Below are 27,367 nucleotides of genomic sequence, written 5' to 3'. Positions count from 1 at the left end.
TGGAGGGAAGTTTAAATTTAAAAATAAAAATTAATCTATTATCTAGATTTTTCCACAATAAACTTTTATTTATTTAGTTTGCATCATCCAGAATCCTGGGATATTTGTTTTTGTTTGTTTTGTGTGTGTTTTCTCTAAAACAGTTTATTTGGAAATAGCAAGGGTCTGCAATGCTGGATATGCATGCTGTTGCAGACCATGGATGCATCTGAGGGGTCTGAAGTAAGGGGAAGCTTTTAAAGACAAAAGGGAGTCCACATAAGTTGTTTTGAAACAAAGGTTATTGATTCCAGGGGCTTATTCTAGGTGGTGGCATTTGTTACTTGATGGTAATGCTTGTTGATAGTAAACCATGTTTCTCATGTGGAATTGTTAAATTGAAAGCTGTATTCTTTTTATTTAATTTTTCTTTTGTAATATAACAATCCCCCAATACATTATTTTTAAAACAATATTAAGTCTACAGGAAATTTGCAAACTCAGTTCAAAGTTCTTTTTCAGCAGAACCATCTGACAATAAGATTTCTATATGATACCCTGTCACCCTCCAAAACATTGATATACATTTTGTGCACTTGAGGACATTTTTCTACATAATCGCAATACAAACCATCAAAATAAGGAAATGAACAATGATATATTACTACCATCTAAGTCTTACACCTCAATGAAATTTTGTAAGATCCCCTAATAATGTCCTTAATAAGGAAAGGATCCAGTTTAGAATTATCTGTGGCTTTTATTTGCTATGTGTCTTTAGGCTCCTTCTTCTTGAACATTTATTCAGTGTTTCTTTGATTCTCATTATTGTGATGTTGTTGAAGGATATCGGCCTGTTGTATAGAATGTCCCTCAATTTGGGTTTATCATATGTTCCTCGTAGTTGGATTCAGGTTATGCATCCTTACAGGAATATCACAGAAGGGGTGCTATATTCTGCATATGGCATCTGATTAGCTGGTACATGATTTTGATTTGCTTCGTTATTGATGATGTCCACTTTGATCATTTGATTCAGGCGTTACGTACAAGACTTCTTCACTGTCACATTACTGATTTTATCTTGGTAATCAGAATTGGAAGCTATGTAAATATTTCTCATCAATCTCTGTCTTTATGGCGTAATACTGATTATTATGAAAAAAATGTTGGTTGTTTTCTTTTTGCTTTTTTTTTTTTCTGGAAAGAAGGAAGGCAGACAGATTAGCTAGCAAGTCTACCTTTCTTTTGTTTATGTAGGTCACATAATTTAGTAGCTAAGCTTGATTTTTAAAAGGAGACATTTCTTTAAAGTGCTCAATTGTTTTAATTTCTAGGGAAAAGACAGTGTTATGTATCCAATTAACTGAACAGCAAAATAAAGCAGTGTACTTATTGTTTATCCTTTCAAAGATTTAGATTACTGTTAGCTTTCTTGATTTATGAAAATAAATAAGTGTTGAGCATCTACTACATCTCACACCTAGGAGAACAAAAGTCTTGTGCATAAACTCACATGCTACAAGAAGTGTGGTAGGTGCCCTGTTGAAAGAACAGGTCACACAGGGGAGAACAATAGAGGAGATACTTTGTTGCGATCTTGGTAAATAATTCTGATGTGCTGGGGCGGGGGAAGTTTCAGGTACCCAATGACAGGCTGCATTTGGGGGAATGAAGAGTAGATAAAATATTGGTACCTGATGAGTGTGAGGCCAGGTTTCAATACTTTATCTGCTCTTCATTTTCCCATATCTACTTACTTTAGGTATGGACTCATTAAAAAATATAAACTCTCTGAAGACAGAACATTTGTTTATTTATGTTTTGATATGTCCCAAGTGTCAGATATGGCACATAGCAGCTGGTCATGGCTATCAAATAATCATTTATCAAATAGTGACCCAGCAAATTAGGTGGGTTTCCGAGTCCATTCATCAGTTTTCTTTTGTAACATAAGAAAGATTTAGATGTCATTTCTGTAGTGATTTTTTTTTTTTTTCTGGTGAGAGTTTTACCTCCGTTTATTATTTCTGTCTTTTTTTTTCTATCTCATGGTTACTTTCCATATCTCCTCAGTACCTTGCCATCATCATATCCTCAGGATGTCCCTGCTGCTTGTGTTCAGCTCCTTGAAGGTCTTAAGAACCTTGAAAATTTAGCTTTTCAAAGTCAACTCAGGGTTTCAAATTTTGCTTACTTATTTTAATTGTAACTGTACTGGCAAAATTAATCAAGCTCACAATGAAGAAAAACCGATACTGCAGAATCTCAGTGGAAATGAATACACCCTTCTGGTTGCTTATTTCATTCTCCTGAATTTTCACTGTGTTAAAGGGATCTTTTGAGATTTAAAAAATAGAACCATTGCCTTGACATTGATCTTTATCACTTTTGTAGGATAATTGTAGTTTATACCCTTCTAGATGATCTGGGAAATCATTTGAGTTTTCTGAAAAACGGAAAACTAGATTTGATGCTGCATGTAAACACTTTTTGTACTACTTCTTATTTATGTATTTTAAACAGCTTTATTCTGAAAAATCTAAAACATAGTGAACAAATATAACTGAGAAAAAATATCTTGTTGCAGAATGAACTTTTTTTCCCTTTTCTCAATGTGTTTATCATTTCAGTCCATAATCTGTGTATTACTTATCAGATATCATGGCCAGGGAAAAGAACAGCATAATTTTTAGTTGACAAAGCACTTTTATATATTTAATCTCATTTAATCTCTGCAGTGTCCTTGTAAAGTATCGTAAGTATCTTTAGAGATGAGGAAGCTGGGCCTCAGAGAGAACAGGTGGCATAATTAAGATCATACAGCAAATTGTGGAATTGGGGTTTGAAGCAAGCCTCTTGCCAAACAAATCAGAGAAAACAATGATTGGTGCATTTTTATTTTGAATGGTGACCTTTATATTGTAAGTGCTTTTTGTTTTGTTTTGTTTAATAAGTCTTGGTTACCTATATTAGCAGTAGTCAGAGATCACATTTGATATCCCAAGATTTTTTTAAAAAGCATTTTATATCAAAATGTTCACTATCATTTTACCTACTAAATTTAGCAGAATGAAATTCTTTGCAACCCACCTGACTAAAGCAGAACATTCTTTATATCAGAAACATTAAATGGGAAAAGAGGCCTATTGATGTTGGTGTTGAGAATAAGAAAAGGAACTCCAACACCCACCCCCCCTCATCTCCCATTATCATCTCTGTGTAGGATTCTCTCACAGTCCAGGCATTCTTTTCCTCAGAATGGATGGGGCCAACAAAGGATGCAGTGTTATAGGTTTCTCCACTGTGCTGGCCCCTTCTCAAGGCTCCCATTCTTGGGGGAGAGAAAGGAGTGGGTTTGGGTTGCAGGCTGGTATCAGGAGAGATCTGGAGTGCAAACATGACAGCCTGGTGTGTCCCCACACCTCAGACCTGTTATCCTCTCTAGAGGTCTGAAAGACTCTGATGTCCTCATAATCCAGGATAGCAAGGATGGAGGTGGGCTTGCACCGTTCAACTTGTAATTATTCTTGCATTGTTTCTGAAGCTCATTTTTAAGAAGCTACTTATGATTTTCTTGCATTGGGATATGTTTTACATTGACCACAATGAGTAAAAAATTTTTGTTTATTTTTGGATAGGGGGATGAGTGTGTATATATATATACACACACACACACACACACACACACACACACATATATATATTTTTTTTGGGGGGGGGCAGAGTCTGGTTCTGTTGCCCAGGCTGGAGTGCAGTGGCCAGATTTCAGTTCACTGCAAACTCCGCCTCCCGGGTTTACGCCATTTTCCTGCCTCAGCTTCCCGAGTAGCTGGGACTACAGGCGCCTGCCACCTCGCCTGGCTAGTTTTTTTGTATTTTTTAGTAGAGACGGGGTTTCACCGTATTAGCCAGAATGGTTTCGATCTCCTGACCTTGTGATCCGCCCGTCTTGGCCTCCCAAAGTGCTGGGATTACAGAGTGTATTTTTAAGAAGGCACTACCCAATGATTGTCTTCTCTAAAAGTTTCAAGATCTTACTTTCCACTTCTTTGAATATTTTTTCACCATCTTCCATTCTTTGATGTCCCTAATATCAAAACATTACCTGAAAATAATGAAAATTTTATATTTTGGGAGTAGTTGCTCCCCGAGTCTCACTCTGGTACATTGCTTAGCTTCTATTCTGCCCTGTTTCCAGCCTCACAGAGCTAGGCTGTTTTACCGGCTTATGCTGGACAGCACCACATGAAGGGACATGGGAGGACAACACACCCCTCACTGCTTCATTCTTCCTGTGGTCCAGTCAAGGCATTTGGTATATAATTACTCTAGGATAAGAAATCTGGCAATACTAGAAACAAATCAGTGTCTATCCAGATCATGATCATTAAAATAAATGCAAATACTTAACATATAGCATCTGATTATGGGGAATAGAATGTATATTAATCCATATTTCCTTATTATGCTAACTTTTCCCATAAAAGACTTAAAACAGATGACTTAATCCTACAAGAAGATAAAATGATTATTTTTATTGTGAGGTTGTCTTTTCAAAAACATAGACTTTATAGCTAAGTATAGGTAGACATCTGTTACTCAAGTTGCATAGGAATGGAATTATTCATTCTAATGTAGCGAGGAGAGCGCCTGTGAGTGTTGCTGATTTCTGGTTCAGTATTTGGTCCCTTATTGTGATCATTTTCTTTTCAATTTGAAAATGTCACTTTTTCCCCTTGGTGTAGGTTCCCCTATACCCATATAGGTAGTCGGGGTTTGGGCATGTAAGCAGGTTGAGCCCAGACATTGCTCCTTTCCTGTCCTGCCATCTAGTGGAGAAACGTGCATGCAGTGCTGGCCTACTGTAAAAGATGATGCAATTTCTAAATTCCTGTATTGAGTGAAATGGAAGGCTTATTCTGTACCTTATACACAAATATTCATAACTTAAGAAGTAGTGGTACTGGTAGTAAATGACCATTGATGAGTTAACAAAAAAGATGAGTCCTTAAAAAATATACTAAGTATAAGAGTAACTAACAGAATCCCCAAAATGAAAAGTAATAAAATCTAACATTCCAAATATAAAAATGTAAAATAAAATTCTTGGCACTGGCACAGAGATGGATAGATCATTGGAACAGAATATAATTCAGAAACAGACTGTGAGGGTGGCATTTCAAATAATTGAGATGATGAGGTATTAAATAACTAATGTTGAGAAGACTGGCTAACAATTTGGTTAAAAATAAAGATGGATGTCATTGTTATTCTTTCCTTCAAAATAAATCCTCATTGTTTAAAAGATTAAAACGTTAAAGAAATTATACTGTAAAATTATGAAAAGAAAATATGGACCATTTAAAAGATAATCTTGAAGTGGAAAAGGCTTGCTAATAACAGTAAACCCAGAGGCCATTTAAGAAAAGACATTTATCCTTCCAGCAAACAAACAAAAACAGTTACAAGAAAATTACAAAACAATAATACTTAAAGGGTAAATTCTAGGTTCTATTCCTTAAAATGAATTAAATATTAATGAAATATTACATATCGACAGAGCACTATATAGACAATATGAAAACAATTTGAATTTGTTTCTCTGATTAGTCATGTGAAACAAAGGTTCTTTTAATGTTTATACCATTTAGTTTTCTTCTGTGAATTGGGTGCTTTCTGGTTTTCTGGTGTTTGTGGTTTCATTCCCCCTATTTTATTTTAGTATTAGTCCTTTATTATGTGTATTGTAAATATTTCTGTCAGACTATTAATTATTTTGTTGATTTTTAAAATGTCTTTTTTAAATTATAAGCCAATTTAACTTATAATCCCTCTTTGACTGCTACTAGAGGAGGGATAGAACCTCGCATTTTTTTCTTCAGTCGATAGCTGATTGTCTCTGTCATCATGTTCCATTGTCCCCATTTATTCAGGTTTCCTTCCTTCTTTGTCCTTTAGTAAAGTTTTCATGTTTTCTTCATGTATATTTGGTATATTTCTGTTAGGTTTATTCTTAGGTCTTTATGGATTTTGTTGCTATTATAAAAGAATTCTTTAGTCCAGTTTTAAAATTTGGTATTTGACCAGGAGCAGAAGTTATTTGACCAGGAACAGAAGTACTTTTACTTCTAAAAATGTTACATTTCTGGAGTTAGGATTTATGTGTGTGTGTGTGTATGTGTGTGTGTGTTGAACACATTTACCATGAAGTTTGTTTTCTAAGAGCTGTTATTAAATAAATTTGCCTTTTATAACTGGGTCTTAAATTCCAAAATTCCTGTATTTTTATATATGGCTAAGATATCCTGAGGCCTCCCAACCCACCGGAAGATATCAGTATACTTTTCGTGAAGTTCCAATTTCAAAGTTTTGCCGTGAGCAGCAAATTTAAAATCGCTTCCACATCTGGCTCTTGCATTTGTTCATGACTCCAGAATCACCTGCTTGCCAACTGAATCCAAAACCCAACCCCTTCAATGTTCTCATAGAGCATCCATCACACCAAATGTTCTGTGAATTTAGGCTGAAGATTAGAAATCATGGGGAGGGGTTACATCGAGGGACAGTAAGGCATCCAGTTGTTCACTGTCTCTGTTCTGGCCTTTTTCCTCCAACTCAGGAAATAGGAGTTTGCATGTCACCTTGGTTCCCACTCTTCCTTCTAAGCCAAGTGGAATATTGTCTTCTAAAAGTATTGAGTTTTTTTTCCTGAAGGAAACATGATGAACATAAATTTTTCTACTATTTTACATATCAGTAAAGGCTTATATTTGGTACTTACATATACCGTATGTATTCATACGATTTTACTGTGTAGCATTTATATTGATTTTAAGTACATCTAGCTTAGGACTGTACATAAAATTTTAAATCATTCTGCTCTTGTTTATTACTTTCAATCTATGGATAACACTGTTAAATTTTCAGCATGTTACATATTCTTGGTAAATGTAACAGAATATAAAAGTTTTAATTCAAAATTGATATAGTCTGTATTTCTTTTATATACATATGTTCTTTGACTTACAGTGGGATTCTGTCCGGATATCATAAGTTGAAAATATTTTAAGTCAAAATGTGTTTAATACACCTAACATACCGACGTCATAGCCTAGCCTACGTTAAATGTGCTCAGAACACTTCCATTAGCCTACACTTGGACAAAATCATCTGCCAAGACAGTACACAGTTGTGTGTTGGCCTTTCACCCTCATGATTGCATTACTAAGAGCTACAGCTCACTGTCACTGTTCAGGCATATGACCAGCCTTAGAAAAGATCAAAATTCAAAATTTGAAGTACAGTCTCTACTGAAGGAGTATAGCTTTCACAGTATCATAAAGTCAAGGATTATCTGTATTTATAAATAGAGCTTCCTGGAAAATACAATGTTTTGGTAAGATTTTCTTCCCTACCAAATAATTGTAGACTATTTTACTCATTCAGTAGCTAGAAGGATGTACCTCCTTTCTGTCATCACTCTGGGTCATGCAGTGACATTATTCGCTAATTTTTGGGGGACATAAAATGTGGTCAATCACTTGCTGAGTACAATAGAGAATACAAATTTCTTTAGGTGATAAAATGAATAGAAAAGGGAAAGGAAGGAAAACTTAGGCTTAATGTTCCATTAAATAATTAATTAAGCTGTGCAGTGATGCCATTGTGACGATGCTTTTTTTTTTTTTTTTTGAGACAGAATCTCACTCTGTCGCTCAGGCTGGAGTGCAGTGGCACAATCTTGGCTCACTGCAAGCTCCACCTCCCTGGTTCTCCTGCCTTAGCCTCCCGAGTAGCTGGGACTACAGGCACCCGCCACCATGCCCAGCTATTTTTTGTTTGTTTGTTTGTTTGTTTTTATTTTTAGTAGAGATGGGGTTTCACCGTGTTAGCCAGGATTGTCTCCATCTCCTGACCTCGTGATGCGCCTGCCTTGGCCTCCCAAAGTGCTGGGATTACAGGCGTGAGCCACCATGCCTGGCCGTGATGATACTTCTTATTGTGCAGTACTCCTTAGCTACAAATAAGGTTATGCTACAAAGTGGTGCGAAATGCAGAAGCATGGCTGACACAACCATGGCAATAACTCATTCTTCCTGAGTGAGAGACCTGCGGGGTCTATGATGTATAACTGTGGCAGCTCACTCTGCACATTATGAACACAGAATGGGTCAGGCTTCTGCTTTCGTGACTTGGCATAGGACTCATCAATAGACAGCAAGTGTATCATTCTTACAATGGAATTAATGTGTTCCTCAACGAGCCCTGGCTTTATTAGTTTTCCTGTGGGAAACTAAAGCTGGGTGTCTTTGGCAAGGATTTATTCAAAGGGATGACATCATTAAAAACAAGCTTGTGCCTATACAATAAAATGAAGTAAGGGTGGTATTTCTTAAAATGAACTGATTTGATTTTCAATGCAAATCAATCATACTGGCAGAAATTTGTAAACGATGCATTAACAAATTTTTGCCAGTATGATTGATTTTTCATATGTTTAATCCACATCTTTTGCTTGTGTCTGCATACAGATTTTTTTCTGACCATGTATCATCATTTCCAATTTTTGCCCTTTTTCTGAGATTTTAAGCCTTTAGCTACTTATTTTTTAAGTTATTTTTGTTGTGGTTTATATGTCCTCATTTCGGTTAGCATTATCAGATGAAATGTTGTAAACAAAAGCAGTTATTTAGAAGAAAATATATCCTTTACTTTCTAATTGTTTAAGAAAATTACTTTAAAAGTTTCTTTTTTTAACTGGGCTGTTAATAACACCAATTACAAACTAGATTGGTCTTCGTAAAACTTACTGCCGTGTTTTGATTTACAGGATCTCCAAAGATGGGTAAATGGTGCTAATGAACATGGCTTTGTCTTGGTGTCTTTTGGAGCTGGTGTCAAGTATCTCTCAGAAGACATTGCTAACAAACTTGCAGGAGCTCTGGGGAGATTGCCTCAAAAAGTGATTTGGAGGTAAGGTAATAATGTAGATTGTTTCTTTGTTATTGACATTCAATATCTCCTTGTTTAGCCCACAGGTCCCAGTAAAGCACAGCACATTGTTTCTCTGGCAAGATTAGCAAGATGCCCTTGACTTTCATTTGTTTCTTAGCATATTGAAATTTAGGAATTAATTCATAAGGCTCTATGATGGATAAAGAAACCTCTCACCTATAGGACAGAAAGAAGATATTATTCAGAATGACTTTTCGGTGTGTCAGATGAATATTTATGTTTCCCTCAGAGTTCCACCCTCGTTTACTCTTTTATTATTTATTATGATTTTAAAAGTTAGTTTTAATTGCAGCTTTTTTACATACTCCTTCAAATCAGTTTTGAAATGAGGAAGAAAATGATGGATTAACAAATACCTAAAATACCATGGACTCTTTTTGGCTCCCACTTTGTCTCCTTTACATATATTTTTGATTTATTTTATTTAACAAACTTGACCTTTAAAAACACAATCACTTACCATTTAACACAGTTTAAGACAGAACCATAGATTGACCACAGCTTCTTTTGGAAGGCATTGCCAACACATGACTGTCTTTGGAATTTCCAACCCAATGTTGAAAACTCAGACACGAACACTTTATTTAGCATGTATTTATTGAGCACATACTACCACTGTTGAACTCTAGGGATACAACATTGGTCCCATAGTTACTACCATGAGTAGAAGAAAGTGCCCCTTAAGCCATTGCAATTAGGCTTTTAGTAATAGAGATTTTCCCTTTATAACAAATGAGTAAGGGTTAGCTCCCCCTGCTGAGCTATGCAGTGACATTTATTTTATTCTAACTCTTCAGGACTTTTCCCTTCAGATCTGGTCCCATTGGGTTTCCTCTATTAGGCTTAACCCCAGAAAGTACTTCTGCTTCATTTAGGACAGTTTATGTCTACTCCGTTCAGACTCTTTTGTCACCCTCTTAGTTGTTAAGCATATTTATGTTTTATCTTTTAACATAAGGCAGAAAACACTCTTAATAATATGTGCTTTGCCTCACAAAACTTTTATTTCTGGTGAAGCTAAAGAAGAGGACGTTCTGATTTCTTTCAACACTTGTGCCTTCCCTCAGGCTTGGGTTGTTAAGGATTAGGGATATGGACTGCCATAGCAGTGGCAGCCCTCCCTGCCCCTTCTTGTTCCAGCTTCTGACTGTTTGTGGGGAATGACTTCTAGTGTAGGTTTATTTGGTTGTTTTTTTGTTTTTTTTTTTTCCCTATCTCTGTATGTGTATAGGTATGAGGAGCCAATGGAAAATAGATCTCTATGTAAGCCAATTATTTCTTGTTTTTCCTCCATCCAGTAAAAGTTTTTTAAAAGAAACGTAATCAAATATTTGTTGTTACCAAAGCATGGTTTCATTCTTAAGAATATCAACAAAAGATCATCAAACATTTATTTTAAATCTCATACTTTAATCAGAGAGCACATACTATGAGTAAGGTTTGATTTTTAAAAGATTAATTTTCTGGTGTACATTTTAGGTTTTCAGGACCCAAACCAAAGAATCTAGGAAACAACACTAAACTCATAGAATGGTTACCACAGAATGACCTGCTTGGTAAGTAAATGATTTGTGGTTACTTACTTGGTTGTTAGGTTTTAATTACATAAATGTGATTTTTTTTTTTTTTTTTTTACTTGAGAGGTTCATACGGTATGTGTGTAGTAAATGTTAGAGTTTTATGTTTTTTATCCAGTATTTCAAGTCTTAAATTTGAGGTCAAAATTTTAAACCTTTATTTACTAGAAAAGAGTGTGTAAAATGTAAACATTTGGGCATCTATATTAAAATTTTTAGACCAGTCTCCAATTTTAATTATCTGGAAACTATGTACTTAATAAACTATATAAATTAATAGTGAATAAGATTATACCTAATTAGAGTAATCAGGTGAAAGTACAACAGTTAAAACAATAAGAATGTAGATTTAGGTTACAGATTTATTACAGATGGTCTGAGAACCAAGAGAAATTAGAAGTTATTCATTTGTCTGAAACCAAAAAGAAGTGGAAGACAAGAGGAACAGTCAATTTATTTTAACTTTAATTAGATTATCTGCTCTGTTTAGTCCTAAATCACTGGGTAGTTTTGAAGAACTTTATATTATTTAATCTTGGGGATTCTGATTCTCAAAATTAAAATAGTAATTATTATATGCATGTCTTTTAAGTGTGTTTGAATCTAGATAATTTAACTCTGTGTTCAACAAGCACAGATAATAATAATGCAAATTTTTATTCATTAAATTTTTAGAAAAAGTTAATGCCGTAGTATCCTTGAATATATTATTGATTACAAAAATTATAAAAATGGGATTGATTTTGAAAATATTGACCACCATTTTTTCCATAATACACCTAACGTTATGTAAAAGTGGCTTTAATTTTAACTTATACTTTTAAGACATCGAAACTATATTTTAATACAGCTATAGTGATTCTCCTAAAAAGCAGCAAATTAAATTGTATAACTAAAAACCAGTAAAGAATTTTATTTATGTATATAATTTCTTTTCATTTAGCTTATTATAATGCTATTCTATAAATGCTAAAACTGAAGAAAAAAGAATACAAGGCAATTTACCTTTCTTGATACTTGTATTTTTTTATTTTTAAGTCTTTAATGGCTTTACTGTTATGACTTAGATTCCTTAGAAGATAAGAAAGAAGCAGGAAATTTAAATAAGATAACCTGGCTATCAGCTACCTCAGTGCGACAGTGTGACACTGTTATGTATGAACATCTAAACTTTTATTGTGTGTGGGTTTTATGTTTGTTTGTTTGTTTTTCTTTTTCTTTTCTTTTTTTTTTTTTTTTGGACCGTGAGGCTCTACTACAAGGTCCATGCCTGAACACCCTCCTCAAGTCCATAGCTGCTCTAGGCTTCTCAATGTCAGCTCTCTTTTTCAAGATTAGTATCTTTTTTAACAATAGGTACGATCCTTGTAAGTCCTCTAATAGCTTCTAACTATGATCAAAAGATTCTTCCAGGATGAGAATGTCTTTCCCCTCCCCTCGTAGCCAGCTCTTCCTCTTTACACAGCAGCTCGGCTTTATTTTTTACTGTTGGGCTTGGTGGTTGGTTTTGTTCAAAGAGAGGGGTCTTTGCTAAAAATAAAGATTGAAATCCACTTCTAGGGCAGATCCTTTAGTTGGACCTAAGAGTCAGAGAAGCCACCTGTGGGTAAGGGCTATAGACACTGACTAACCAGTTCCACTGGACTTCAGGATGGAAGAACTCCGGGAGCACCATTGAGACCATGGTTCCCACATACAGTAATTTTGTACCTGGCACATGTATATTTTAAAAGATCAACATTTCAGCTAGGTATAATTTCTTTCTGGCCAATAACATATATCCTAGGTACAATGTTTTTTGTTTTGTTTTGTTTTGTTTTTACAACTCTTATGCCAAACTTTTGATCTCTTTTATGGAAATGTAGGCCATTTACCAGGAGAACAAATCTAAGTTTTGAATTTCCACATTAATTTTGACAAATTATCTCTTTTATTCCTATAACAACTAGACATTATGTGATGTCTCATGTCTTACAAATGATTATAAATGTTTATCTCTACATGATTGAGCACATAAATGTAAAATTAAACCCTAAAATTGTGAAATACTAATGCTGATAGAACTTGAATGTTGTAAATAGTGATTATAACATTTCTTTTTGGAGAAGCACACAAACTCTTCATTGACTTCTGGAATCCAGCCTTTCTTTACATTTGTTTAAAAAAGTGTTTTTGACTTTAACGTTGATAAACATTTGAGTAGCCAGAAAGTAGATGTCTATGTTTTCACTCTGGTATTTGGCATTTCTTGCTTTCATTGGCTTCGTAATAATTATTGGCCATTTAAATATGTTAGTCATGCAGTGTTTGTGTTAAAAATAGTAATGTACATTTCAACTACCTAAAAATGACTTTTAATTGATGTATCAAAATCTGACAATTATGTATGTAACAAATATGTTAATTGGTGTAGAACAGGAATCAGTGAAATTACACTTTAGGAATCCTTTATCTGAAATGCATGTTTACTGTGGTGTCAATTTTAATACATTTCTGGGAAAATCTCTTCTGTAGAGTAATACTGTTGTAAGTTGTTTTCTTTTTCATCTTTCTTTAGGGCATTCAAAGATTAAAGCCTTCCTGAGCCATGGTGGCTTGAACAGTATTTTTGAAACTATGTATCATGGTGTGCCTGTAGTGGGAATTCCACTCTTTGGAGACCATTATGATACTATGACTAGAGTACAGGCAAAAGGAATGGGAATATTACTAGAATGGAAGACAGTTACTGAAAAAGAGCTGTATGAAGCACTGGTGAAGGTTATCAATAATCCCAGGTAAGGTTTTGAGAGGTGACAACGTGCTAGCAGCCCTCACTCGCTCTGGGCACCTCTTGGGCCTCGGTGTCTGCTCTGGCTGAAGCACTCTAGGAGCCCTTAAGCCCTCTGCTGTGCTGTGGAGGCCCCTCTCTGGGGCTGGCCAAGGCAGGAGCGGACTCCCTCTGCTCGCGGGGAGGTGTGGAGGGAGAGGTGCGGGCGGGAGCCCGGGCTGCACAGGGCGCTCCCGGGGCTGGCCCCAGGCTCCGCAGCCAGGCCTGCTGGGCTTGATCCGGAGATGAGCTCCCTCTGGGCTGCCGGAGTACCCGCAATGTCCCGCAGCGAGTGCCAGTGAGAAGTCAAGCCGTCTGGGCTTCTGGGTCAGGTGGGGACTTAGGAACTTTCCCGTCTAGCCAAAGGATTGTAAATGCACCAGTCAGGACTCTTTGTCTAGCTAAAGGTTTTTAAACGCATCAATCAGCCACCTGTTGAAACGGACCAATCAGCTCTCTGTAAAGTCGACCAATCAACAGGATGTGGGCGGAATCAGATAAGGAAATAAAAGCAGGCTGCCCAAGCCAACTGCGGCAACCCGCTTGGGTCCCTTTGCTGTGTGTGTAAGGTCTGTTCTTTAGCTCTTCACACTAAATCTTCCTGCTGCTCACTCTTTGGGTCTGCGCCACCTTTATGAGCTGTAACACTCACCGGGAAGGTTTGCAGCTTCGCCCCTGAAACCAGCGAGACCACGAACACACAGGGAGGGACGAACAGCTCTGGACGAGAGGAACGAACAACTCCGGACGCGCCACCTTTGTGAACTGTAACACTCGCCGCAAAGGTCTGCAGCTTCACTCCTGAGGCCAGGGAGACCACGAACCCACCGGAAGGAATGAACAACTCCAGAGGTGCTGCCTTTAAAGAGCTGTAACACTGAGAAGGTCTGCAGCTTACTCCTGAAGTCAGCGAGACCACAAATCCACCAGAAGGAAGAAACTCTGGACACATCTGAACATCCAAAGGAACAAACTTCGGACACACCATGTTTAAGAACTGTAACACTCACAGCGAGGGTCCATGGCTTCTTTCTTGAATTCAGCGAGACCAAGAACCCACCAATTCCGGACACAGTTTCAATTAACATTAAAGCTGATGAATATATACACCACAGTGTATTGTCAGTAGCCAATTATTTTCAATAGATTGTCAATAAATTATGAAGTTATGGAAATATCCTTTAGATTCCTGTGATAATGCTTTATGCATGTTTTCTATAATTTAGAAAATAAAAACAGCAGTCATTTGACCAGCCATGTTGACACCAGATAATATTCTACCAGGATCTTCCAAACTGAGGGAGAAACTGCAATGTGAACAATCTTTGGATATCTACATTGTGTCAAATGTTATGTGCTTATTTCATTTTCATATTTATAACAGCTATGTATCACAGTTTTTATTATCCACATTATATAGGCAAGGCACTTGATATTCAGAGAACTTAAGTAATTTGGCTTACAACAGCAATCATAGTCGAAATTAGAAGCCAGGACTGTCTGATTACCAAGACAGTGCTCTTTGTACTGCATGGTAAGCCTGGTGTTGCTGGGTTTCCCTAGCACTGAGTATTAAAGAAATGCGGAGATTTATTTACACAGGTGAATGATGAAGCAGAATCTTTATGTTTGCTTTTAAATTCTTGATAGGTCCTGAGTTAAGTTAGTTCACAAATGAGTCTCAAAGGGTGAAGAATTGGCCTGTGTAGTTTTAAAACAAAGTAGCAGTTTTCTTCATTTGTAGACATGATGTTTAATTTATCTTGCATTTGCGATAGCATTAAAGATTAAAGATTAGAAGAGTATAAGCTTTTTCTTTTTATGCCCAGGGGATATGGCTTAATATTGGCTTGAGAAACACTGCCACATTCTAAGGAACGACCAATAATAAGAAAAATTATTTCATGTAAAAGGATTATGCTTGCATATAAAATGCCAAATTCAACTGAAGTTCATTATACTGCCTTTATGTGAGCTCAGAGGTGACCTTCATACTCTGGACTCTGAAAGGATCCAGTGCCGGATACAGCTCTGCCGTTGGAAGCAGTGTGTTCCATAACTAGGGTTGCCTAAGTAGATCCCTTCTTCTGTTATCTATAGTTTTTCTTTAAAGGCGTGCTTTTCAAAACATGATATTCTTTCATGTGTATATATATATGCACACACATATACATCACATATGTATCATATGTATGTGTGTACGTATGTGTGTGTGTGTATACATGCAGCCTTTCAGGAAAGTTTGTAAAATACAGCACTAAGTAGAATTATGGGGAAACAGTTGCAGAACTGCTGAGATTGGGTCGGTTAAAAAGGAAAGAGCAAAAATCTAGGTTTTTCACAGGTAGTTAGTCCAGCTGTGTTTTGTGAGGCATGAACCAAGCTGAATCAGAGCAAGAACAGGTTACGATCTTAGGTCACATGGCGGTTCCAGCTATAGAATATTGGAGAGATGTAAGTGCTTGATTTAAGCATTATTCTATGCCATGAATAAATTTATATCATTCCCAAAAGTATGCATATCAGATAATGCGTTAATCTTACGTAACTTGAAAACCTTAAACATTTAACCGAAAGGATTTTGTACATAGAAAGATGTCTTAGTCAATGTAAAAATGCCAGTGATTTGTGTAGCATGTCCTTTGCTAAAAGTCATTATATAAACTGAAGTCATTTGTCTGTCTTTGTTTCAAATGTGATAATATTCCACATTTAACAGGTGATAATTATTGAAAATATTAGTTTGCCTCACTAATATTGTGTCCGAGATATTCTAGTTTAAACCAAGTAACTAATACTGTAAAAGAAGATTCCTTTTATGAAGCCAGCATTATCCTGATATGAAAACTGGAAAGACACAACAACAACAACAACAAAAAGAAAACTTCAGGCCAATATCTCTGATGAACATCAATGTGAAAATCTTCAATAAAATCCTGGCAAACTGAATCCAACAGCACGAGGCGGGCAGATCATGAGGTCAGGAGATCAAGACCATCCTGGCTAACATGGTGAAACCCCCGTCTCTACTAAAAATACAAAAAATTAACTGGGTGTGGTGGTGGGCGCCTGTAGTCCCAGCTACTCAGGAGGCTGAGGCAGGAGAATGGCGTGAACCTGGGAGGCAGAGCTTGCGGTGAGCTGAGATTACACCACTGCACTCCAGCCTGGGCGACAGAGCAAGACTCCGTCTTCAAAAAAAAAGCTTATCCACTATGATCAAGTTGGCTTTATCCCTGGGATGCAAGGCTGGTTCAACATATATAAATCTATAAAGGTAATCTATCACATAACCAGAACCAAAGACAAAAAACCACATGAATATCTCAATAGACACAGAAAAGCCTTTGATAAAATTCAGTACCCCTTCATGTAAAAAACTCTTAATAAACTAGGTATTGATGGAACTTATCTCAAAATAATAAGAGGTATTTATGACAGATCTACAGCCAATATCATACTGAATGGGCAAAAGCTGGAAGCATTCCCTTTGGAAACCAGCACAAGACAAAGATGCCCTCTGTCACCACTCCTATTCAACATAGTTTTGGAAATTCTGGCCAAGGCAATCAAGCAAGAGAAAGAAATAGGGAGGATTCAAATAGGAAGAGAGGAAGTCAAATTGTCTCTGTTTGCAGATGACATGATTTTATATTTAGAAAACCCCATCGTCTCAGCCCCCAAATTTATTGAACTGAAAGGAACTTCAGCAAAGTCTTAGAATACAAAATCCTTGTGCAAAAATCACAAGCATTCCTTTACACCAACAATAGGCAAACAGAGAGCCAAATCATGAATGAACTCCCATTCAGCAATCACTACAAATAGAATAAAATACCTAGGAATACAGCTATCCAGGAATGTGAAAGACCTCTTCAAAGAGAACTACAAATCACTGCTCAAGGAAATAAACGAGGACACAAACAGATTGAAAATAATCCATCTTCATGAATAGGAAAAATGAATACTGTGAAAATGGCTATACTGCCCAAAGTAATTTATAGATTCAATGCTATTCCCATCAAACTACCATTTACATTATTTACAGAATTAGAAAAAGCTATTTAAATTTCATATGGAATCAAAGAAGACCCCATATAGTCAAGAAAATCCTAAGCAAAAACAACCAAAAAAAAACCCAAACCAAAACAAAACAAAACAAAAAAAACAAAGCTGGAGGCATTACGCTACCTGACTTCAAACTATACTACAAGGTTGCAGTAACTAAAATAGCATGGCACTGGTACCGAAACAGATATATAGACCAATCGAGCAGAACAGAGACCTCAAAAACTACACCACACATCTACAACCATCTAATCTACAAACTTGCCAAAAACAAGCAATGGGGAAAGCATCTCCTATTCAGTAAATGGTGCTGAGAAAACTGGCTAGCCATATGCAGAAAACTGAAACTGGACCCCTTCCTTACATCTTATACAAAAATTAACTCAAGATGGATTAAAGACTTAAATGTAAAACCCAAAACCATAAAAACCCTAGAAGACAACTTAAGCAATACCATTCAGGACATAGGCATGGGCAAAGACTTCATGGCTAAAACACCAAAAGCAATGGCAACAAAAGCCCAAATTGACAAATGGAATTTCATTAAACTAAAGCTTCTGTACAGCAAAAGAAACTGTCATCAGGGTGAACAAGCAACCTACAGAATGGAAGAAAATTTTTGCAATCTACCCATCTGACAAAGGTCTAATATCCAGAATTTACAAGGAACTTAAACATATTTACAAGACGAAGACAACCCCATCAAAAAATGGGCAAAGGATATGAACAGAGGCTTCTCAAAAGAAGACACTTATGTGGCCAAAAAACGTGTAAAAAAGCTCAACATCACTGATCATCAGAGAAATGCAAATCAAAACCACAGTGAGATACCATCTCACGCCCAGTCAGAATGGCGATTATTAAAAAGTCAGGAAACAATAGGTGCTGGTGAGACTGCGGAGAAATAGGAACGCTTTACACTGTTGGTGGGAATGTAAATTAGTTTAACCATTGTGGGAGACAGTATGACAATTCCTCAGGGATCTAGAACCAGAAATACCATTTGACCCAGCAATCCCAGTACTGGGTATATACTCAAAGGAATGTAAATCATTCAGCTATAAAGACACAAGCACACATATGTTTATTGCAGTCCAATTATAATAGCAAAGACATAGAACCAACCCAAATGCCCATCAGTGATAGACTGGATAAAGAAAATGTGGTACATATACACCATGGAATACTATACAGCATTAAAAAGGAAAGAGGTAATGTCCTTTCCAGGGACATGGATGAAGCTGGAAGTCATCCTCAGCACATAACACAGGAACAGAAAACCAAATACCGTATGTTCTCACTTGTAAGTGGGAGTTGAACAATGAAAACATATGGACACAGAGAGGGGGAAGAACACACACCAGGACCTGTTGAGGGTGGAGGGTGAGGGGAGGGAACTTAGTGGATGGGTCAGTAGGTGCGGCAAACCACCATGGCACATGTATACCTATGTAACAAACCTGCACATTCTGCACACGTATTCCATTTTCTTTTTTTTAGAAGAAATAACGACAACAACAAAAACCCCAAAAAGTATTCCTTTTTAAAAAATTCACAACTTAAGTAAAATTACACATCTTACATCTCTGCTTCCTAATGCTTTGGATTCATTTAATAAAAGCCTATTGCTTTTTTGTTCATTTGTTTGAGAGGATTATTTTGAATCTGAAGCTTTTATTATTACAAAATAAATTAGAGAGAAAGATGGAGAGTTGATGATTATTAACTTAGCACATATCCAACCTGTGGTCAACTTTTAATAGAAAATATTTATACTTTTGTAAAATTTAATGTACATGTGAGCCCCTTACAAGGTAATTGTTTTATTAAAAGGGGCTTTATCTAAGAGATCCCTTGGAATAACGTAGAGCTGTCTGGAGTGACCATTTTAATCACACCATTTTTTTTTTTTTGCAATATTCATATACTTACTGGAAGGAATTTTGAGTTGTAAAATAAACTGTGTTCATAGGACAATGCCACTACACTAAATTTGAGGCCAGTTTCAGCATGGAAAATACCTGTCCCTCAAAAATTTATCTGTGAATTCTCCAATATTCCTTTCCAGTTGATCTATGGACCTATTCTAAACAGAATAGTCATACAAAATGAAATCGGTTAGTAAGCAATCCAGCTTTATGAATCTACTCCTAGGTGGGACTAAGAGTCTGACTGGTGAAAGTCCCTGTTCAGATAAGCTGAGTCAGATGTCAAGAGCTTTTCTGGTAATTAGTGACCTAGGACGAAGTAAACATATTGGAGTTCCATATGAGTTAATAATTTATTCAAGAGTGCAAGAAATCAGATTTCCCATTAAACCATCTGTTTAATCTGTTTAATCATCACTAGAGAAAGGGTTATATACACAGTGACATTAAGGTACCTGAAGACTTAAGATTGTTTTTATCCTCCTTTTCCATCTTTGTTAAAATAGAAGGTTGGATTTTATTTTCTAAGATGTCACGTTTCATTTTTGTATTTTAAAGATACTCCTTCGCCCTATAAGCATTTTCTCATAAAATGGAGTAGTAGAAACTTTCTAGTTTCCCTTTTGCCATCAGTTAGAAATTATGATAAATTACAAAGCAAGTGAGGATAGGCTTTTAATATTTGGTGAGGTTTTTATACTTTTTAATACAACTAGATTTATTATCTGGTCATAATTTTCTTCTGAGGCATTGATGAGAGAGAAAAGGTGCCTGTTAATTACATATTCTTATGTAATAACGTTAATTTGCTTTTTCTTTCACTCCTAACAACATTCGGTTCACTGCCTCTCAAATTTGTTTGCATAATTGTTAAAACTTAATGTTTAGGTCTAGAGTGAAATCATAAAAAATAAGGGCTCATCAAATCAACTCAAATATCTGAGTAGATTTTTCATTAGGCTTTGTAATCTCATAGCTCCATCCTCACATTTCTAGTGGCTCTCTCGGCCTTTCCTTTCATTATAGCCCAAACTGTAATCATTTACAGCAGCATGTCCTGTGTTCTGTGTTACTGTGTTCTGTTAATTAACTCTGCCATGTGAGTCATTCAAGCTGGAAACATTGCAGTTACATATGATCTCTCTCTTTCCCTTCACATTTAATCCACACTCTTATTAACTCCTGCAAACTCTTCTACTACACCATTTCCCTTTATCTGTCTAATTCCACCACCATTTTTTTAGTCAGTCTCTCATTGGCCATTTTTGAGGTCTTTTTAATGGACTCTCCATCACGAATATCTTCCCTCTGCTTTAACAGCCAGTCTCCCTGATCTAATGGCTCCTTGGTTCTAAGAAAGAAGCTATTATATCTTGTCATTCAGAACACCCATGGGGAAGACTCATCTTCTTCCAATCTAATTTCTAACTTAACTTCATACTTTTTCCAAATGAATTTGTTCTGGGTGTATTCTTACTCCCCCACTTTTATGATTTAGTTTACACTCTTCTCTTGGCTTTATCAAGTCTTCACATGTGTCCAATCTTTTGTTCCTCTATAATGCACAACTCAGTAGTGCTATATCCTCCATGATAGATTTTGTATCTCTGGAGGTGGAAATTATTTCTTATGTCTAAACAATACAAACTTCAGTCATGAATTCATGCAAGAGGGCTTTAGCTGTTTGTCAAAGACTGGCACACGAATGTGCAGTCACATGTTTTTAGATTAAAATAAAATGCTTATATTTTACTACTTTGTGATTCCCCATTTTCCTTGGTCTTTCAATCATTTAAGAGGGTGTCTTCTTTATATATATATATACATGCATACATTACCTGTATATGAATACTGCATATAACATCAAATCTGACTTCATGGTGTTTCTCAACTCTTTTTTATCTCTTTAATAATGTATCATCACCCCATATTTAATGTTATTTTAAATTAAGACAAAATTAAATATTGCTTAAAAAAGTGGTAGAATGAAGTTCTATATCTTTTTCTCCATCTTTCTTTCAGAATCTAATAAATTTAGTTTCCATCTTGGTTGAGACTTGTTGATTTATATTATTTAAAAGTATGTAGAGAGAAGAACTACATGTAATGTTGTGTGGAAACAGCAAAGGGTTTGGAGGCAAGAAATTCTGGGTCTCAACTTTGTAACATAATCAAGTTGCTTAGTGTCTCTGATTTTCACTTTTCTCACCAATTTAAAATATATTTGATTGGGTTAACATAAGATAATGTGCTTAAAGCACTTAACACAGTGCTTGCTTTGTAACATAATCAAGTTACTCAGTCTCTCTGATTTTCACTTTTCTCACCAATTTAAAATATATTTTATTGGTTTAACATAAGATAATGTGCTTAAAGCACTTAACACAGTGTTTGTACATGCAAAGTACTTACTAAAGAATAGTAGTATAGTTTTTATTATTTCCCTCTTTTATGTGAAGATATGCATAAATATAGAACTTTATTATTAACCTCTTCATTCTGTGTTCCCCTCTCCATAGCTACCGTCAGAGGGCCCAGAAGCTTTCGGAAATTCACAAGGATCAACCTGGTCACCCTGTCAATCGAACTATCTATTGGATAGATTATATTATTCGTCACAATGGAGCCCATCACCTACGTGCCGCTGTCCATCAAATCTCTTTTTGTCAGTATTTTTTACTGGATATTGCCTTTGTGCTTTTGCTTGGTGCTGCCTTGTTTTACTTTCTCTTGTCTTGGGTGACAAAATTTATCTACAGAAAAATCAAAAGTCTGTGGTCTAGAAATAAGCATAGCACAGTTAATGGACATTACCACAATGGAATCCTCAATGGCAAGTACAAAAGAAATGGCCATATTAAACATGAAAAGAAAGTGAAATGAGCCAACAGCCCAGGTGATAGAAATAAATTGGTTCACTCATTGAATTTTTATTGCTATTATTTAATCTAACAGCTACTAAAAGTAAAACAGTAAACAATTCTAACATGCCCTTATGAGATCTACTAATGAAATTCTGTGGAATTAAGATGGCTGTAAAAAGCACAAACCTAAAATGCAAAAATGTATTTTATTCAAATACTGATGTAGAGAGTTTTGGCACTGAACCTTTTAGAAGCCTTAATTATTTAAATCAATTAAGTGACTGTGTCAGATCTTAGTTTTAAATCTTCATATGTGTGTGTCCTGGATCAGGAATGGTTGCATTTTTCTTAATAAGGTTGTGTGTGTGTGTGTGTCTGTGTGTGTGTGTGTCTCCTAATTAAGAGAATTTTTACTGGCTGCTTGTTACATTTGTTGAGGGCACAACACACTCAAGAAAAAAGTAAAAGGATAGTCAGGATCCAGATGTTTCTTTTCTACCATTTAATATGTGTGAACTCAGAACACCACTATGAAAGAACACTTTCCCCCAAAACTGGATGCAGAGGAAGAAAAAAAAAAAGGAAATGGCACAGTTTTTTTGTAATTTTTGTTTTATTTTTGTTGTTGTTGTTGTTTTCCTTGTTTTTATTTTCTGATAGAGTATGTCCACTTCTGGGGGAAAAACATGTAATTAAGTAAATGTATACATTGGTTTTCACATTTTACTTTTGTTTTCCCACTACCAATAATTTTCCTCTGGAAGAATTTTATAGTTTTTTTCTATTTAATTTTAATGAGTAACAATATGTTAAATGCATAATTAAGACAAAGCAATGAAATTCTGACTTTATTCAAAGTACTGAAGATTATTGCTTCCAGGGCATTTTTAAACAGCACCACTGTATTGTTGAATGTTTATGTAACTGTTTGATGGCTTTTCTATAATGTAACTTTTGAATGTTCAGGTGTTACATTTCCAAAGTTTTACTTTTAAAAAACCATCTTCTGATCCCTTTTATTGTCCAGGCCACACAAGCTATATTACATAGGTGCCAACATTTAATTCCTTTAAATGAAACATTTGCAGTTTTCCATATTGGTACCTGCTTTGTCTGGAGACGTCTGAGATCTTGTTAACAAATCAGACTTTACACTATATACAGATGTGACAGATAAATTGAACCACTTTTTTGTGAAAATGAATTCCTATCATCCTCCTCATTCCCTCAACCCTCACCTCAGCAGCCTTTTCCGGTCATTGTGGCTGACATGGAGCAGTGACAGTATTCATTTGAGAACAGGGATGCAAGTCACAGACATCATAAAATCAGGGCCTCCCTGCTGAAGCATTCACTAGTTGGCAACTATGAATTTCTTTCATGTCATTCTGTTTACTTAGCACTTGCACTACCCTTGTTGGTTGAGTGTATGCTTTATTTGTTTGTAGTTTGAAATCCCACATCCGATAGCTGAGAGTAGGCAAATACAACATTTACCTAATGTTACTCACTAACATGGAAGAGTTGTGAAAATTCTACAGTGCTGTAAATCCTTGGCATACACTATGACAAACAACTTCATTACTCTCCCACCAGGAGCTGCTCTCCTGCACTTAGAAATAATGTCACAAGTAGTTTTCTAATGCACAATGCAGACAAATGTACTGCTCTCTGAATACTTGAAGAAATGGTATTACACATACATAGAAACCGATTAGTTATACCTTTTCACAATCTTATTACGATGTTGCCGTTAAAAGGGAAAAAAGACACAGGCAATGAATGGTGGGACAGTAAGAGGACTTAGAGTGTATGAATGAGTTGATTTTACTTTTTTGGAATTGGATTAAGTTGACAATAGGCACTGATTGGATGATTAAGCATAAGTTAATCTCCACTGTGATAAAAACTTAAATAATAAACATGATTTAAAATAGAGAAGTGTTGTTGGAATAAAATTTTTATTCAGATTTCATAATATTATATATATTCATTTTAAACATGTTTCTAAGACAGGTCTCCCAGCTTTTGTATGTATTTATGAGTGTGCAAACAATGTATTAAATGTGAGACTTTTTTTTTTTAATTGTTAAACAGAGGGATTTACCTTACAAGGACATGGACATGGATCTTAAAATTCTGTTCCAGAAGTAAGAATGTTAAGTGTAGGTATTTACTGATCATTGTTGGTTTTTATTTTTTCTAGCAAGATTGTTGTTAGATAGCTTTGGTAAATAGGGTGATTTTTAAATTTTCCACACTTGGGCTAGATTGTATAATAAAGTAAAGTTTTCAAGAAAGTATTTATTCATTTATTATTTAGAAAGAGTTTCTGCAACTATTAAAATATTCCCATAGCTGGTTATCATTATATCAAACACAAATGAAAATTAAGACATTTTTCCTCTATAGTAGCAACTTCTGTTATCCCTCCACATAGACCATAGGGGCAGGATTTGGGTGTCCAGGGTTGAAAAGAGCTAATGTTTGGGTTAAAGTAATAGTTTATGATTGAAGCTAGAGATTCTCTTCAAAACTCAGCTTCTCTCTCAGTCCCAAATACTGCTAAAACTGAACAACTCCACTTCAAAAATAAAAGGTTTATAAATGAAAGAACCAAAATAAGTTGAAGAAAAACCTCAAGGGATAATCCAGCAATCTGTTTTACTGATAGTATAATTCATATTTCATTCTAGCTTCTAAGTAATTCAACCAGCTTATAAATATAAAATCACATTAGAGAATGGTTATTTGCAATCAATATAATCAAAAACGTCTGAAATAGAAAAATTTTACATTTCATATGATGAGGTTTGAGAATTATAGGAGTTCTATTATTGAAACTTCTCTAAAATGTGCATTAAAGAGCTGCTTATCATGCTTCTGAGATGGTAACATTTTAGCCAGCTTTTGAAGACATGCATTTTATGTGAAGATACTATTGATATTTTTGACAGCAAAAACATTTTTCCAACAAATTTAATTAGAAGGGTCTTAGATATCCACACAATTAAAGTATTTATATTGCCGTTTTTCTGCAAGTCCTACAGAGTGTTAAAAATCCCCGATCACTTGGGTGTTTGGGTTGCTGAGTTGGGGTTAGCAGGGCAGGAAAGGTGTATTGGTACCAAGACGCCTAGCTTTTAAAATATGGAAACCAAAGGCACAAAATACTTACATGACCCATACCTTCACTTTTGGGTAAGGCAGACATGATGTAAGAGATAATTCATTTATATTGTATCCTGCAAGACTAGTGATCTTCCTTATTATAAATAAAACCAGCAGCTTATTTTCAATAGAGTAATATAGAATCCAACATTAATCTCAGGTAATACATTATCTCAGGTTTTTCATTTATTAACCAGGAAAACCTGAAGTTCTTGCTGAATTTTATAGAATTAAAAGTATTTTATTTCTGTTAGTTTCTATCTACAATTAGTTTTAACTTTTCAGTAACCCTATTTTGTGCAGTGATTATTCCATATTCCTGACAGCAGAGGTGACTTCAGTTCCACTGTGCCAATTTAATAGTTACTTACTTACTTAATGTATTTGGAGACAGAACCTCCCTCAGTAGCCCAGGCTGGAGTGCAGTGTCGCAATCCCAGCTCACTGCAACCTCCGCCTCCCGGGTTCAAGCAATTCTCCTGCCTCAGTCTCCCGACTAGCTGGGATTACAGGCATGCACTACCATGCCCGGGTAATTGTCGTATTTTTAGTAGAGACGGGGTTTTGCCATGTGGGCTAGGCTCTTCTCCAACTCTTGGCCTCAAGTAATCCATCCGCCTCGGCCTTCCGAAGTGCTGGGATGAGATGTGTGAGCCACTGCGCCCGGCCAATACCTATATTTTTAAAAAGATAATATCTACTAAGCCATGAGGCTTAGTCGTAGTATTAAGATATTTTCATTGAAGTCAAAAATAACTAAAAAGCAGTGCAGAGAGAAAAGTTTTGTTGAGATTCGTTATACAAATAGGTAATATTTTAATCGAGGGATCTATTACTCTTACTTAGCATAGCACTGCAGTAGAGTATCTAATGTGTTTGAAAAGATGAATTTCATACGTTCATGCTAATTTTGCTTTAGTTACCCTTGTAGAACTTTGGCTGAAGGCCATGAATATTCTTTACTTTTAGCAGAAAATGAAAACTTTTGAATGTAAATGCATTCGATAAATTGCATAACATTAAACTTCAAATTAGCAAGGATGTATATCTCTGGGTAACTTATTTTGTCTATAAAAGGAACTGGCAGAGACGAGGCATCCAGAAAAGCCCAACGCTATGATATATTAAAGATTCTCAATTCTGCTTCCAATCTTGATTCTGCCCTCCACGTATAATGAGAGGTTCAACTTATGAGTAAGAAGGCAGGGCAAGAGTACCTAAAATACCAATGTGAACAATTAAGTTTGAGTCATCAGAAAAAACAAATGCTAAAGACATATATTAGGTTGAACAAAAATATGTATTATTAATACCATTTACATATATTTATGTGTGTAGCGTTTACACTATCCTCGCAATTCTTTAGAAATTTGATTTTTAAAAAATTTAAAATGCTCTCTCAATTTTTTTAAAAGAATGACAGTATTATGAAATTTTTGAAGTCTTTTAAGAAACAAAAACTATCTTTTTAAAACTAAATAAAATTCAAAAGGACTAGCAAGTTTTAGATTGGCCAGATCTACCCCTGTAACACTTCTTGCTAAAATATTAGGAATAAATAGGAAGAAATTGTTACAAAATAAAATCAAGTCACTGCTTTGATGTATTCTTCTTTCTTGTACTTCCATCTTCTAACTCTAAAATGGAAAACATTTTGAGATTTACAAATTTAAACCACACTTAGATTATAGTATATATAACATTTCTTCTCATTTGCAATCTCAAAAGATGAAGGCAGGAAAGAAATTTACTTTGGGTACCTCTGAATAAATTTTATGAATCCAAGAGAATGGATACACCAGTTGCACCATTTGAGAAAGCGCAATTAATTTTGAATTTGAATATGCCATACTCCAGGTCCAGATTTCATCCTACTGACATGACACAACCTTCCTTACCTGTTCTCTCCCATCTTCATGCTTCTAAGCTTTCAGTTTCCTCTCTTGGGTTTTC

The 27,367-nt window shown here is 35.6% G+C and overlaps 1 protein-coding gene across 2 annotated transcripts in view; it reads left to right on the top strand.

Moving 5' to 3' along the window:
* The window catches only part of UGT8 (UDP glycosyltransferase 8), an 85,756-nt gene extending 61,213 nt beyond the window's left edge, over window positions 1-24,543 (top strand). For both annotated transcript variants that reach the window (XM_003899114.3, XM_017959008.2), the window contains exons 3-6: window positions 8,813-8,955; window positions 10,477-10,553; window positions 13,132-13,351; window positions 21,899-24,543. In XM_003899114.3, the coding sequence (XP_003899163.1) occupies window positions 8,813-8,955; window positions 10,477-10,553; window positions 13,132-13,351; window positions 21,899-22,262 (804 nt within the window). In that variant the 3' untranslated portion in view covers window positions 22,263-24,543. The remainder of the gene's footprint in view (window positions 1-8,812; window positions 8,956-10,476; window positions 10,554-13,131; window positions 13,352-21,898) is intronic.
* Window positions 24,544-27,367: the final 2,824 nt, after the last annotated feature.

This window comes from Papio anubis, chromosome 3 (genome assembly GCF_008728515.1).
Source record: "Papio anubis isolate 15944 chromosome 3, Panubis1.0, whole genome shotgun sequence".
In the NCBI taxonomy this organism is placed as follows: Eukaryota; Metazoa; Chordata; class Mammalia; order Primates; family Cercopithecidae; genus Papio; species Papio anubis.
This window is presented reverse-complemented; position numbering and strand designations above follow the sequence as displayed.